The sequence below is a fragment of the Ruditapes philippinarum genome, unplaced genomic scaffold (genome assembly GCF_026571515.1).
Source record: "Ruditapes philippinarum isolate M1 unplaced genomic scaffold, ASM2657151v2 ctg1573_1_1_1_1, whole genome shotgun sequence".
Taxonomy (NCBI): domain Eukaryota; kingdom Metazoa; phylum Mollusca; class Bivalvia; order Venerida; family Veneridae; genus Ruditapes; species Ruditapes philippinarum.
Window position 1 is genome coordinate 105122 of NW_026862214.1, and position 16678 is coordinate 121799.

Sequence of the window (16678 nt, forward strand, 5' to 3'; positions counted from 1 at the left end):
GATATTTTTTGGAACAGTGATTTAACTCTATAGTTTATAATTTTACAGCTTAATGTTTTTGGAACAATAATAAAAACTGTATGATTTATATTTTTACAGCTGGGTGTTTATGGGACAGTGAGGAGGCTATTCAAATAGGGAAGACTGCAGATGCAGCACCTAATGTGAAGTTTCAAGGACTTTACACACATTGTGGTAATACTTACACACCCGACACTGAAGCAAAAGTGAAAGTACAACAAGACACAACTGAGAGGCTTGTTGCATTGAAAAAGAGGTGATTGAACTATGATTTCTTATGCAATTGACCATACAATAAAGGCTGTTTCCGCTTTGCCCCCAAAAGGAGGAATATATATATAATTAACTCAAACCCTACTGGAGCCAAAAAAAAAGATTTGACTTTGCCACCATTATAAATCCCGGTCAGCCTGAATTTGTGTTAATTCAGACCAGGCTCTCTAAACTGTTGGTAGCTCAGTTTTTGTATTTTAATGTAGAAATCCCTGAAACTTTAAATGGACTGTTCCAAATTCATAACTGGGCAAGTGTGTTACATAAATACAGCAGGTAAAGGGTTTAATCGAATGCAAATATTTTAAAATATTCAATTCTGTAGTTACTTTATTCCCTCTTTTTCTAACACATAGAGGATATTGTGTGAGTGTAAGTTCAATATGAGTTGAATAAAATCATATAATCATTATGTGAGCCTGAGTATTGAACCTACACAAATATGATATTTTATTTATCATGTACCCGAAGAAAAGACTTTTTAAAGATAATGTAACTTATTTATGTATTTTAATTTAGCACGTATTTACACAATGTTTGTATAATGTTTTGTATAATGTCTTGTCTTGTCAAAATATATGCCTGGCTTTGCAATATCGTTTGTACAGAATCTCAAAAGACTCATGGGTATGTGATAATTTGAGCCGTGTCACGATAAAACCAACATAGTGGGTTTGCGACCAGCATGGATCTAGACCAGCCTGCGCATCCGCGCAGTCTGATCAGGATCCATGCTGTTCGCTTACAAACCCTATAGCAAGTAGCAAAACTGATATCGAACAGCATGGATTCTGATCAGACTGCGCGGAGGCGCAGGCTGATCTGGATCCATGTTGGTCGCAAACCCATTATGTTGGTTTTGTCGTGACGTGGCTCAATTTGTTTTAATAAAATGATTTGAATGGTTATTTTACAGATTAGCAGAGAATGGAGTGGAGTGTAGGGTAGTTGGCTGTGGATCTACACCATCAAGCAGTAAACCTATCGAAGGCATGAAAACACTGACAGAGATGCATCCTGGCAACTATATATTTTATGGTAAACAATATTTTCTTCTTGCATAATTAATAAATAATATATCCCAAACAGGGATTTTATCGCTTAATGAAATCATTGTTAGTAATGTTTGGATGGGAGATGTAATTTCATGATGCTGCACATGTGAAAGACAAAACAGTGATATAAGTTCAGTGATAAAATCACTGTTTGTGATGTATTATTTTGATTCTAACTTAACATCAGCAAATAAATACTGTTTTACCTGATATCAAGTTAAATCGTGACTGATTTGTATAGGTGCTTATTTTCAGTGCATCAGATTTTTAATGTTTTCATCATGTCTAAAAATAGATTGTCAACAGTGATTTGATTGCATTTACATACACTTTCTGTCCTTCTATGTTTAATAAGGAAAAATGCAGGTTGTGTTAGAATCATCTATTTTACATTGTTTTAAACAAAAGCATTGCATATATAAATTGATTTTTTACTGATTCCAAAGGCCTTTACGGCATGGCAGCCATTTCCAATAAAGAAACCTTTCAAACATAAGCAGCACATAAAAATATACTTTTTTTTTATTTTAAACGCCTTTTGGCATGTTGGTCACTCCTTCAGAGACAAGGAAAGTACAGTTTCAAATATACACAGTGCATATAATATGACATTTCAATTCCAAAGTCTTTTAAGGGGTAATCAAGCTATGTTAACTGGTTTATTGGTTATATTAAATGTTGTTATTCCTACTTGTAAGATAGTGCAGGAGCCTTTGTTGCCAAGTGGTAAACTTACAAATCACTTCTGCATCTTGGCTTTGAAGCTGTCAGGTACTTGGATTATTTCATGTGAGGAAGCCATACAGGTAGCTTGCAAAAGGTCATTGGCTCTACTAGGGTAAGGGCTTGTGCCGTAAAATAATGCAGGAATCGGCATCTGAGGTCAGTGTTTCCAGGAAAATCATAATATAATCAAACATGTATATATGTGACTCCAGAATTGTGGAAAGAATGTGAACCCTGTTAGAAATTTGCCCTCTTATCCCTGCTTGTGTGGATGAAGACTTGCCAATGTTATGAGTCGTCATGGAAATATTGCACATTCTTGCAGTCTGACCATACTTTATAGTCTGTTTGCTGATAAATATTAGGATCTTTTTATCACAAACCCTTACAATAAAAATGGGCTGTCCTAATATTCAAAGCAGAGAAAGTCCATTTAACAAATTTAGGGTTTACGGGTTAAAGACTTTTAAACAGATTGACTTTACTTTTGTTCTTAAACTATTATTTTAGATTACATGCAAGTTCTATTAAATTCTTGTACATTTGATGATGTGGCGTGCAAAGTTGCAACAACCGTCGTGAGTCACAAACCGGAGACTAACACTATAGTTGTTGATTGTGGATGGACAGCTTTTGGCCTCGATGCTCCAAATGAAAAATTCCCGCAGGCTGTTCTCGGTAAAGCTCCGGTTGAAGGTCATCCAGAATTAATGTAAGTGTAGAAATTTCATCGTCGGATACCGACGGTTTGATTAACATGTAACATAAATGATAAATGTTAATGGTTCAGCAGTGAGTTAATAAACCAACGATGAGAAATTTCTGTTTTATATCTCATTAATGCAACTCAATATCACTTTTGTATGGTGGCTGATTATGCCATGTTGTATTTTGCTTCTTTGCCTAAAAGTGCGAAAATGCGGAAAAAAAACACGAAGGGAAAACAAAGTTGGACATTAAATTTTGAGACAAAGAAGTGAAAATATGACATAGTGTAAATCAGCCAGCATACAACAGTGATATTGAGTGGTGGTGGTGGTGGTGTTGGTAGTTCATTCTCCGGAACATGGCAGTAAGCCATTTTGAATTCACAAGATCACAGTTTTGCCACTTCATTCCTTGGTAGGCTGCAAAGCAGTTCACCAGTACTAGTTGCCTTTATTTCTCAAGGTACATGCCAGAGCAGAGGTTACATTGCAAATGACTGTAGAAAGGATTATGCGATCAATCAGGGAACAAATCTGGGTTCCAGATTCACACTGCAACGCTGTACTAATTGAGTTAATAGGAGTTGATTAATTCAACATACTGTTTATGAAGGAACATTATTGACCCTAACAGATAGTGTTGTCCCGATTGTCTCTGAAAATCGATAACTTATCGGACCACCCCAAAATCGGCAACAATCGATAGTCCTTTTTAAAAATCAATTATTTGAATGTTCTACCAATGCTGAATTGCCTATACTATATTGTTAATACTACTTTAGAAAATTATAGTGTGTAATAACATAATATCATAAACTTACATATCTACTGTAGTTAAATTAGTGATCTACAATATTTTGACCTGTTGACTAGTACATTTGTAATAATATTGACTGCCATAAAGTTGTGTAATACAAAAATTGCCTGTTACAAAGTTTGTGCTGTTTGTTTTTAATTCAAAGAGTAAATCTTACTTAAATCTTGATGACAAGAGTTTATTTATTCTCAAAATGTGGTCACTACTGTATAAAAAATACATAATAGGATTGGTACCTTAGCAGAAAAAAGGGCCGTTAAAATGCAAAACGCGATTATACTATTGGCAGACAATCGATTGAGGTGGTCTGATTATCGATAGTGATTTTTGAGCCCGATACCCAACACTACTAACTGATAGCACTGGGGATGGTGGTGGGTTGGAAGTTGAATGACATAATTCACGCAAGAACAGAATTACTGTATTACTTCTTAAATGGCTTCATACCGCTCCATGAAAATAAATTCTGTATAAAAAGGAAAAAACATCCGCTATATATATCACTGTACATTGAAATTTCAGTTTGGGTAGAATGACTCAAGAACTTGGGAAATTAACAACTGCAAGTGGGAAAATAGACTGTAGTCAATATCCATTAGGTTCAAGGTTGTACTTTTATCCATGGCATGTAAGTATTTTAAAAAGTAAATTGTATTTAAAAGATCTAAGGAAATATATATTTAATTCTATGCTGATCATTTATCCCATAATGAAGTTATGTATAGAAAACAGGCTGTAGCAAATATCCATAATGTTCACAAGTGTCCTTGTTTTCCTGGAATTTAAGAATTATTTTGAAGAAATGAAATTAAAAACGGACTTGGGTTCAAGGTTGTTCTTGTATCCATTGTATGTAAGTACATTGGTACTTATGCTCTTGTTAAAACTCTAACCTTAAGATTTAGGCCACATGTTGTGTATATGCAGCAACTTTTCACACAATATTGCTTCAAACTTCATCAAGAGAACAGCTTTTGAGATTTTTAGCTTGGACCCTCCAATTGGCCATACATAGTATAGTTTTGTTTGTGGTATTGAACTAATAAAAAAAGATTATCCCAGTGACCTAGTGACCTATTTTTGAATATTTAGCTCACCAGAGCACAAAATGCTGAAGGTGAGCTATTGTGATACCTCTGTGTCTGTCCACTGTTAACATTTTTAATTAAGCAACATCTCCTTAAATCCCCTTGGCCAATAGTGATGAAACTGTACAGAAACAAGTCCAAGTGGTACATTATAAAAATTGCTCAAATGCCACAGCAAGAAATCAAAATATGACCTTTTGTGACCTTGAACATAACCCAGTGATTTATTTCTGCATCATTTAAACTATTACATGGTCTAGTGGTATTCAGGTGAGCTATTATGGCCCTCTTTATGTATTCTTGGCGTAACAGTGAACATTTTTATGCCCTGGCTGTTCCGTCATTCCGTCATCATCAGTTTCCGTTCATTATCTTAGTAACTGTTTCACACATTCAACTCAAATTTGGCATATGGATGTGTCATGAGAAAATACAGGTCAAGTTCGAAATTTGGTCATGGTTCGATGATTTTTGGCAGAGTTATGCCCCTTTTACTTTGAAAATAATATGAAATTTTCAGTTTCCGTTCATTATATCCCAAATTGTATTAAACATTCAATTCAAACTTGATATATGGATATATCATGAGAAAATACAGGTCAAATTTGAATTTGGTCATGGTTTGATGATTTTTGGCAGAGTTATGCCCCTTTTACTTTGAAAATAATATGAAATTTTCAGTTTCCATTCATTATCACTCCAACAGTATTACACATTCAATTCAAACTTGACAAATGGTTATGTCATGAGAAAATACAGGTCAAGTTTGAATTTGGTCATGGTTTGATGATTTTTGGCAGAGTTATGCCCCTATTACTTTGAAAATAGTATGAAATTTTCAGTTTCCGTTCATTATCTCCCCAACGGTATTACACTTTCAACTCAAATTTGACATATAGATACCTCAAAGGAATGCGCAGGTCAAGATCAAATTTGGTCATGGTTCAATGATTTTTGGCAGAGTTATGCCCCTGTTACTTTGAAAATAATATGAAATTTTCAGTTTCCGTTCATTATCTCCCCAACAGTATAAGACATTCAACTCAAATTTGACATATAGATATGTTATAGAAATGCGCAGGCCAAGTTCGAATTTGGTGATGGTTCAATGATTTTTTGCAGAGTAATGCCCCTTTCACTTTGAAAATAATATGAAATTTTCAGTTTTTGTTCATTATCTCCCCAACAGTGTTACATATTCAACTCAAATTTGACATATGGATATCTGAAAGGAATGCGCAGGTCAAGTTCGAATTTGGTCATGGTTCTATGATATATGGCAGAGTTATGTCCCTTTCGCATTGAAAATAATATGAAATTTTCAGTTTCTGTTCATTATCTCCTCTAGGGTATTACACATTCAACTCTGATTTGACATATGGGTACATCAAAGCAATACGCAGGTCAATTTCAAATTTTGTCCTGGGTCGATGATTTTTGGCAGAGTTATTCCACTTTAACTTTGAAAAAAAAAGGAAATTTTCAGTTCCCATTCATTATCTCCCCACAGTTGTACATATTCAACTCAAATTAAAGATATGGATATGTCATAAGAATGCATTGGTCAATTTCGAATTTGGTCATGGTTTGATGATAGCTGACAGAGTTATCCCTCTTGAACTTTGAAAAAAAATCAGAAATTTTAAGTCTCAGTTCATTAGCTTCCCAATGGTTGTGCACATTCAACTCAAATTTGACATATAGATACATCTTAGGAATAAGCAGTTCAAGTTTGAATTTGGTCATGGTTCAATGATTTGGACAAAGTTATCTTTCTTGAATGTTGGAAAAATTTTGAATTTTCAGTTTCAGCACTGATACTTTTGTGGAAATGTATGTAGCCATTAATTTGGCTAGAAATATGCAATATGCAATTTACAAAAGGTTAACACTGAATAGTTTCAGTGCCTTGAACTTTGTTTAAAAATGGTTTGTGTTAACATTGAATAGTTTTAAGGGCTTTGAACTTCAAATGAAAAAAATAAATTGTGCAAACAAATTTGGAACTAAATATTATAACATCTGAAATTTTGGCTGCATGCTGGGGCATCTATGGCGTGACGACACATTTCTAGTTTTACCACTGAGGTTCGAAAGCCTAAAATCATAAAATTTGATTTTTTTTTACATAGAACAACTGGGAAACATAGAATAAATGATATGCAAAAGATAATTAAGGAATTTACTTGGAAATAATTTGAAAATCACATTTTTGTGCTTTTCTCAGTGCAATTTGAGTGAAAAGCATTGCAACACTTTTTAATTTTTTTGTCATTTTTAAAAATCAGAATAATAATCTTGGAAAGTAGGAGTTAGGGAATGATCTGAAATCTTGCAAACAAGTAATATTGGTCTGGATCTAAATCAAATGGAGCATTAATCTTGAAAAATTATTTCAAGTCCCGTCATGTTTAAAAAGCCTCAGTGGAGTCCCTTTAATGTTGTCTTTAATCAAATTAAATATACTTTTAAAAGTGGTTTCTTCATTTCAGTCATGTTGCACAGCTTCACTACACAAAGTTTATTACGTACATTCTGGTGACAAAATTGTCGGAACATGGAAACCAACAAACGGCTGGTGATCACATAATCTAGTTTATCCTTGTTCTTGCCCCCACTGAATTTGTTAAATGGACTTGTCCTTTTTTGATTTCGGAACTGTCCATTGTATTTTTTGAGGGAGTTCAGTATAAATATATTCAAAATTTGAGCAGCCACCAGTATAGAGCCAGAATGCCTAGACCTACACTGGTGGTATAGAAAAGAAATTTTATCACATATCTGTGTCGCTTTGTGCGACTCCCTAAACACAGTATTACAAAACCATGCATATATATATATAATATTTTTCTTTTTTGAATTTTATTTTAAAATATGTGATTATTTTTTTTATTCCAATTTGTGATTTATTTTTTTATTTTAATTTGTGATTTATTTTTTGATTCTGTGATGTTGAAAGGTTTATAGAACAAAAGTTTAATTTCATAACTGCTTTATTATGTTCTCAGGTTTATAGTTTAACTTTATAATTGCTTTACTACAGTATTAGTTAATAATTTATTTAAATACTTTTTCATAACATTGTCAGGTTTATAGTTAAACATTATAACTTGTTAACTACAGTGCCAGTTAATAGTTTAATTTAATAATGTGTTCATAACATTCTCAGGTTTATAGTTTAACATTATAACTTGTTAACTATAGTGCAAGTTAATAGTTTATTTAAATACTTGTTCATAACATTGTCAGGTTTATAGTTTAACTTGTTAACTACAGTGCCAGTTAATAGTTTATTTAAATATTTGTTCATAACATTCTCAGGTTTATAGTTTAACATTATAATTTGTTAAATACAGTGCTAGTTAATAGTTTATTTAAATATTTGTTCATAACATTCTCAGGTTTATAGTTTAACATTATAATTTGTTAAATACAGTGCTAGTTAATAGTTTATTTAAATATTTGTTCATAACATTGTCAGGTTTATAGTTTAACATTATAATTTGTTAACTACAGTGCCAGTTAATAGTTTATTTAAATATTTGTTCATAACATTGTCAGGTTTATAGTTTAACATTATAACTTGTTAACTACAGTGCCAGTTAATAGTTTAATTTAATAACTTGTTTATAATGTTGTCAGGTTTTTAGTTTCACTTTATAACTGCTGTATTACATTGTTAGGTTTATAGTTAAACTTATAACTGCTTTACTACAGTGTCAGTTAATAGTTTAATTCAATAACGTGTTCATAACATTGTCAGGTGTATAGTTTTACTTTATAACTGCTGTATTATATTGGAATGTTTATAGTTTAACTTTATTACTGCTTTACTACATTATTGGGATTATAGTTTCACTTTATAGCATTGTTAGGTTTTTAGTTTAACTTCATAACTACATGTATAACTTCATTACTGCTTTGAAAGGATAACTGCTTTTCTACATTGTCAGTTAATAGTTAAATTCATAAATGTTTTACAACATTGCCAAGTTTATAGTTCAAGTTTATTTCTGCTTACCTCTTTATTGTAATAACAAGTTTATAGGTAAACTGCTTTATAACATAGTCAGGATAATAGTTTTGACTTTATAACTGCATTGTTGCATGTCCACAGTTAACTGTCAGTTTTAAAGGATAACTTTATGGCTACTTTATTACAGTTAGAATAAATTTATTGTCTAGTCAAAAAACTTATTATTATTGTTAATTTTGGGAAAAAGTTCATGGCGGAAAAAGTCTGTGATTCAGATTGGTTTTTCATGAATATCTTTTATGATGCTGAGTTGATTTTCATTAAATTAAAGGATTAAGCCTTTTTATAAGAAGCACTTTCATTGGCTATCCTTTTGTGTATCTTTTCCATTTTCTGCAGTCTTTTCCAGGACTGATTCTGTTTATGAAATGTTTTGAACTTATTGCACTTATAATAAATCAACTGAGTCAGTTTGGAAAATCATTCATACAAAGTTGTTAACAGCCACAGATAACATATGTATATATATGATGTATTTTGCTTGAAGAAAATCTAACAGAATTAAAAACTTTATTGAGTTGTGATGTCACAAATAATTTTAGACCATATTATCATTTGAGCCGTGCCATGACAAAACCAACATAATGGGTTTGCGACCAGCATGGATCCAGACCAGCCTGCGCATCCGCGCAGTCTGATCAGGATCCATGCTGTTCGCTATCAGTTTCTCTACTTGTAATAGGGTTTGTAAGCGAACAGCATGGATCCTGATCAGACTGCACGGATGCGCAGGCTGGTCTGGATCCATGCTGGTCGCAAACCCATTATGTTGGTTTTGTTATGACGCGGCTCATTTATTAAATCTAATTTTATTGAGAAATAGCCTAAACTTAAATAGATGTTTGTTTAAAGTGGCATGCCTTAAGATTCGCATTTTCATGAAACTTTTGAAAATTAATCAAAATATAAACTATTGTCAAGTGAACTAAGAAAGTAATTTATACCTTGCAAGTGACATGTTTAATCCAAGTAATTTACCAAATAAAGGTCAAAATGTACAAAAATAGCCCTTACTGTGCTGTAGTCACACAGAAATATCATATGGTAATGAATACTGCAAAATAAGTCATTCATTGCATATAACATGTAAATCATTACTTGAATTGTGAATATTTTTACTTTTCTTAAAATGTTAGTACATTTTTTCACAAAGTTGATTTTCTTGAATTTTTATTGGCTCATCTAGAGGCAAGCAGCTTTAAAGTGAATTGGTCTACATTGAGCACATTTTCCAAAAGTATTTCAAATATTGATGAAATATTGATGAAAACTGTAGAAACGTATTACTTCGATATTGCTATAAAATATTGCTCAGAAGAAAAAATGTTGATACAGTAATAAGGTGATGTAGTATGAACATTTTTATGTGGAATAATAATTAATATTTTGTTCTATAGAACAATTTATTATATGCTACATACATACATATAGCATCGGATCATGTATAACACCCATGCATGTATAATTCTTTCCTGGTTTGTTTTTATGTGTAATATAAAAAACTGTCAACGTAATTAATTATTTCTTGTATTACAGACATTTCATTATAGACCAATTCACGTTAAGTTTATGAAAGGATGAATGTACTGTGTACATTAAATAATATTCTTTCATATATATTTTATGTATAATAAACCTGTGATATATTTACTTAATGAACAAATTAAAATATAATCTAGTCTCATTAAAAATATTCAGAAAATAAACAAAATTCAATATTGACTTGTTTTTAATTCAAGCTTACATATATACATGTGCATATATTTAGGGTGAGCTACATGTATTATACTAATATGGAACAGAATTAGTGCATTTGTTCCATCTTGCTTGATGATATTTGGACTTACATAACGCTTGCTTCCATACTTCTTTATGACAATGGAAACCTACGTATTGCTAAATACAGTCATGCATTATAATTTCATGTAATCGCAACTTCATGTGTTCCTTTCTGAACCATTAAACTCACATATTTTAATACGCTATATGTTTAATTGCATATTTTTTAAGGACAGCGTATAATGGGTGCACCCGTATAATGTTCGGTGTTTAAGGTAACATTCTTTGCTTGTTCTTGATATAACTAGATGTAAAATGGTAAGTTCCTGAAAGTACAAATGTTCCTTTAATTTGCTATAAATATGCCACTTACATTGTCGACACTATTTCACAATAAACAATTGCTTTTGATCAATACTTGGGCGAATTTGATGTGTCTTTGCATCCATATGCTGCAATATATTCACTTATTACAAATATAATGCAAGACATGATCAGTGCGCATTGACAACGAAGATGACAACGCTAGCATTATTATAATCGCATGTTACAGTACGCACTAAGCAGTTGGCAGTAAGCATAATGCGAGTTGCAATATTTTGTTTTCATATTATGACAGCAGGTGTCGCTTTTTCGGTACATCCCATTATTTTCCGAATGGTCCCGCTATTTGGCTCGTGGAGTAAACAAAGTTACGTCCCCTTTATATAGGGGCGTATACCGAACAGTGTTAGTTGGGGCTGACATGTATGTGGATGATTTTGAGAAAAACAATAGAATATTTTTGGAGATTCGGCCAACATGTGACAAAAATGTAATAGATGTCTCTTATTACTCATCCTACAAGTGGCAAAACACCTCTTATACATTGTTTATACAACTTTTTGAGCGTTTGCCGTAGTCGTATGTGCAATAGTGAAATTGAATTTAAAGATATATTATGCTCAAACTTGATATTTGAAAATATTGATTTTTGCTTCACAGTCTTTTTGTAATATAAAATAATTATCATTTGGCTTCACACAAATATTTTGCTTTAAATCCTTTACACTATAAGTTGGCACTATGACTATATAGTGATATTAAAAGAATATGGCAGTTTTTTTTAAGAAAGGCACAAATTTACTTGACCCGTAATAAGGAACGCAGATTCCCATACATTGCATGCATGTGTTTTATTTTATATAAGACATATTCAGTAAGAATTAATTAGATTTCAATAAATTTCTGTAATAAAAATATATTACTGAAAGATGCGCATAGTATATCTTTAAGCACAAATGTATATGAATGAAGTGGTGTGTGATGGGTGTCTGCGACACAGTAAATTGGTGACTTATAGGCCTATTGGGTCGTGTATTATAATCATACACACATATGCTCATTATTTGTTATTGGCTATGGACATGTCACAATAATAAACAACTTCTTTCTTCTTTATATATTGTACTGCGTAACACACCTATTCCCCACTATTAGTGACCCTGAGACATTTGTAAAGTTCATAGCCAATAAAATTTGCCCCTTTTTAGCTCGACTATTCGATAAGAATAAGTAGAGCTATTGCAGTCACCCGAGCGTCGGCGTCGGCGTCGGCGTAACCACTTATGTTAAAGTTTTTGTAATAGTTCAAATATTTTCAAAGTCCATTGACATATGGCTTTGAAACTTTGCACACTTGTTCACCATCATGACCCCAACCTGGTAGACAGGAGGAGGTAACTCTATCAAGCATTTTGACAGAATTATGCCCCTTTTTCGACTTAGAATTTCCGTTAAAGTTTTTGTAATAGTTCAAATATTTTCAAAGTCCATAGACATATGGCTTTGAAACTTTGCACACTTGTTCAACATCATGACCCCAACCTGTAGACAGCAGGAGGTAACTCTATTAAGGCATTTTGACAGAATTATGCCCCTTTTTCGACTTAGAATTTACGTTAAAGTTTTTGTAAATAGTTCAAATATTTTCAAAGTCCATTGACATATGGCTTTGAAACTTTGCACACTTGTTCAACATCATGACCCCAACCTGTAAACAGGAGGAGGTAACTCTATCAAGCATTTTGACAGAATTATGCCCCTTTTTCGACTTAGAATTTACGTTAAAGTTTTTGTAATAGTTCAAATATTTTCAAAGTCCATTGACATATGGCTTTGAAACTTTGCACACTTGTTCACCATCATGACCCCAACCTGTAAACAGGAGGAGGTAACTGTATCAGGCATTTTTTTTACTATCAAGCACTAAGAATAGTCGAGCATGCTGTCCTACCGACAGCTCTTGTTAATGTTCAAGTCATTAAATAAACATCTTTACAGCACCAATGCAGGTGCTTAACAACCGGATGGCAGCATTATATGTTTTGATAAGGGAATACACCACTATTGCATAAAACTGACACGGAAATATTCCATCCCAGCTTATGAACTTATCTTTGGGCTGAGCTGCGGGTTTGCAGCCCTCAAGCCAGCGCCACTGTATAACTGCCCTATAAAATAACTGATTACGAATATATTTTTTTCTATTTGACTGTTTACATTATATAAAATTATATTGCATAACCTTTTTTTACTTATATTTATATTCTTTCCTGGCCAATTTATATATTTAGTGCTTGGTACATATTTATACATGTACATGTATATATGCAAAAGAATACCGTTCTATGGTCACCGGAGGTTATGAACGAAAAATTCCGATGATAGGCGAAATGTGGAAAAATTCCTTTGATCTTGATAAGAGAGTTCTCGCCCCTTAACAGTTCACAGTCGCTAGACATTGTATAAATTGTTTATATATATTGTAAGATGATCAAACATAATCCACAAAGCATCAGACAGCATAAACACTGAATAATGGATATTATAAGCGAAAGCTAATAGTAATCACGCCATGTGAGAGATAAATCATATAAGTCACACATGTACAAAAGGAAGTTAGGAATAAAAATAGTCGATTTTAAATGACTTCTACATAAAAGTAATACAAAAAAGAACTAAACCGTAACTAGTTTGTATAGAGCATGAAGAAATGTAGCGTATACATAAAGGAATATGACGTTAACATTTTAATGTTCCAAAACAGTACGATAAATGGCTTGTGCAAGTTTAATTGTTATCACTCAATGACAGAATAAGTCACTACGAAAGTTTGAATGAAATAATGAAAAAAAAGAATGCAGCCTAATGCAAAGTTCAAATATGAAATCAAGTATAATGCAAGTTCCAATGTCATCAGGCAAGATGGAATCAAGCATAATGCAAGTTCCAATGTCATCAAGCAAGATAGCATAAATGCATTAATTCTGTTCCATATGCAAGTTTGCCAGAAATATTTTCAACAAGAAACTATATTATAACAGGATGGCATTTATTTTAGTAATGACACTGTATTTCTTCGGTAACGTAGATTTCAGATCTATTAATGTAACATATTGGCTGCATATAAATAGAAAATTTATTGCTAAGCAGTTCTATATTTATCCCCTTATACCATGTCACGTATGTTTCATTTTATTCAAATACAATTAAAGGTTAAGAAAACAATTTTATTTTTGTAAAATAATTTATATTTTTGGATACTATGTTAACATTGTTATATATAGAATGAAATACGGCCAGTAAGCTCTTTGCAGAAATGAATTAGTTGTTGTTGAGAACAAAGTGTAAAAGAGATGTCATTTAACAGTTATGAGATAATGAAAGTTCTTGAGCCATCATTACAGTCAGCTATTTTTACTTTTAAGTCACCCACATATAAATACATATTACAATAGCATGGTTTTATAAGATCTTCCGTTTAAGTATAGCTGCATGTGCAGTTTTTTATGCAATTATATATGACAGTATTTAAAACATAAATCAAGTGTAAAATCTATTTAAGAGCATTTAAAATTCTTTTTCAAAGGGTCGGTGGGTTGACGTCATTGAAACAAACACTGTGCTGAAGATTGACATATCAAGACTGGTACTAATTTTTGAATTAGAACCATTTGATGTTGTTCAGATTCAGAACCAATAAGTTATGTGCAACATCACAGACCATGTTTTCACTAAACATTTTCTAGAATAATCATTTATAAGCTGAGTTGCAACAAAAATCACTTAAAAGGCTAGGAAAAGGAGATAAGCCAATGAAGTCTACTGCCCAATATCTTGACCTGGAAATTAACATTCTCTATGAAAAGGGCATTCTGGGTGCCGGTAATGCTAAGGCACTATTGAACACCATCTGGATCAACAACTGTATACTCTTTGGTCAGAGAATTATGATTTGAGGTACAGCTAAAAATATAGTTGCACAATTTTAAAATTATATAGTTTTTAAAATCATACTGTCAAATTTCTTATCAAGTTTCAAAAACCTTGATTTAATAAATGTCAAATAAAAACAATGATTTATAAAAACAATGACTTATAAAAACAATAACTTTAATATAGACATAAAATTCACAGCCCTGTTTTAATTTTACAAACCATGAATCAGCAAATAAGTGCTCCCACTGAGATTTGAACTCAGAACTCCTCTTATGTATGTGATACAATAAAAGAGGCATTTTTAAAATTAAACTACAAGAGCTTAAAACTTACTAACCATGGCTTGTTATTTAAAAGATTAACATTCTTCCTACTTTTTTTTGCATCTATATATAGTTTTTAAATAGCCAAATATAGGTAAGGGTCAAATATAGGTCTATTTAAAAAAAAAAGGCAAAAATTCACAATTTATCCTAAAAATTCTTTACTTTTATAAAGGATTTCTCAGAATCATTTCAACTATTTAGCACATAAGAATTTTTTTAAAAAGCACACTTAAAATGTTTTTTTTATCATCCGGATTACATATTTCTGAAAGATTTTGTAAAATATTGACAATTTTCTATTCCTTATGGTTCTTATTTTAGCAATCTAAGGCATGTGCTGTTATGATGAATGAAAAAAAAAACAACACTAAATTGAATTACCAACAGGAATAATAGGAATTATGTCATGTACGTAAATTTTGCTTCTATAGGAGAAGCAAGTAAATAACTGCATACATTGTGTTAAAATGTAACAAATTCGAGAAATTTTACGGAACTAAATTTCAACATTGGTACTGTGACATCATATGATGACGTCATGAAAAAGAACGCATGACGTTACGCGGCAAAACAAGTAAAAATGACTTGAACAGTTAGAAAAATATATATATCGTGACAATACATGTAAAAACCTTTGTGCGTAATTACAGGTATTCAGTAGAGTATATCTTCGTTTGAACATTCAAGATAAATCAATAGAAATGCTCCACAGTTTAAATATCCAGTATCTACGTGCACTGCACATTCGTGTACTATAAAAATCACTAAAAAAGACTGGTTTGACATTTTTGCTTGTTAAATATTTCAGAATAATAAGAACTACTTTTTTACTGCGCACAGGCCAAAACTTTCAAAAACATATTACAATTTAACTCTTTTATAAAAAAATCGATAACAGGATAAATAGAATGATTGGTGCTATGGATGGAGAACTTAAACTATCTGGCCAAAGGCTCACCAAAAAAATTCCTTTGCCTCGCTAGATCCAAGGCACCAACCTATTAATTATTCTCTATCACTTCAGACATCAAGAAAATGGCGAACAATGCAATCAAAAATGTAAAATTTTTTAGTGATATGTAAAATAACATTGATAATACAAATAAAGATTCATTTCTCCCCCTCTGCTTTTACCATGGCTTGGGACATGCTAGAAGTTAAAACTGCACACATCCAGATATTTAAATTTCTTCAAAAATCAATCCAAATTTAGGAAAAGTAAAAAAAAAGATATGCATACTTCTTCCATTCAATTCAAATTAACTTATAACAAATATTTAAAAAATATTGTTATATTACGCAGGTACACATAATAGGAAATAAATAAAAGTCTTACTTATGGCTTTGTAAATTTTAAAAAGTTTTCTGAACTTCAAATCTGAATATTTAACTTAATTATGCAACATATAATTAATTTTATTTAAATATGAATCTGGAAGTGTGCTGTTTTACAACTAGGCAGCATTGGGAGAAGTGTAGCGATTGACCTTTTCGAAAACCTAGCTGCACATCATTTTCCAGTACTTTACATATGAAGATCTTGGGAATTACACCTAATGAAGTATATAGACGATATTCAAGTTTTTTTCT

At 31.9% G+C, this 16678-nt stretch overlaps 1 protein-coding gene across 4 annotated transcripts in view; it reads left to right on the forward strand.

The window, feature by feature from the left end:
• Positions 1 to 7399, forward strand: part of LOC132718305 (D-serine dehydratase-like) — a 35192-nt gene extending 27793 nt beyond the window's left edge. For all 4 annotated transcript variants that reach the window (XM_060701999.1, XM_060702000.1, XM_060701998.1 and 1 more), the window contains exons 5-9: positions 100 to 277; positions 1211 to 1332; positions 2586 to 2787; positions 4122 to 4227; positions 7180 to 7399. In XM_060701999.1, the coding sequence (XP_060557982.1) occupies positions 100 to 277; positions 1211 to 1332; positions 2586 to 2787; positions 4122 to 4227; positions 7180 to 7269 (698 nt within the window). In that variant the 3' untranslated portion in view covers positions 7270 to 7399. The remainder of the gene's footprint in view (positions 1 to 99; positions 278 to 1210; positions 1333 to 2585; positions 2788 to 4121; positions 4228 to 7179) is intronic.
• Positions 7400 to 16678: the final 9279 nt, after the last annotated feature.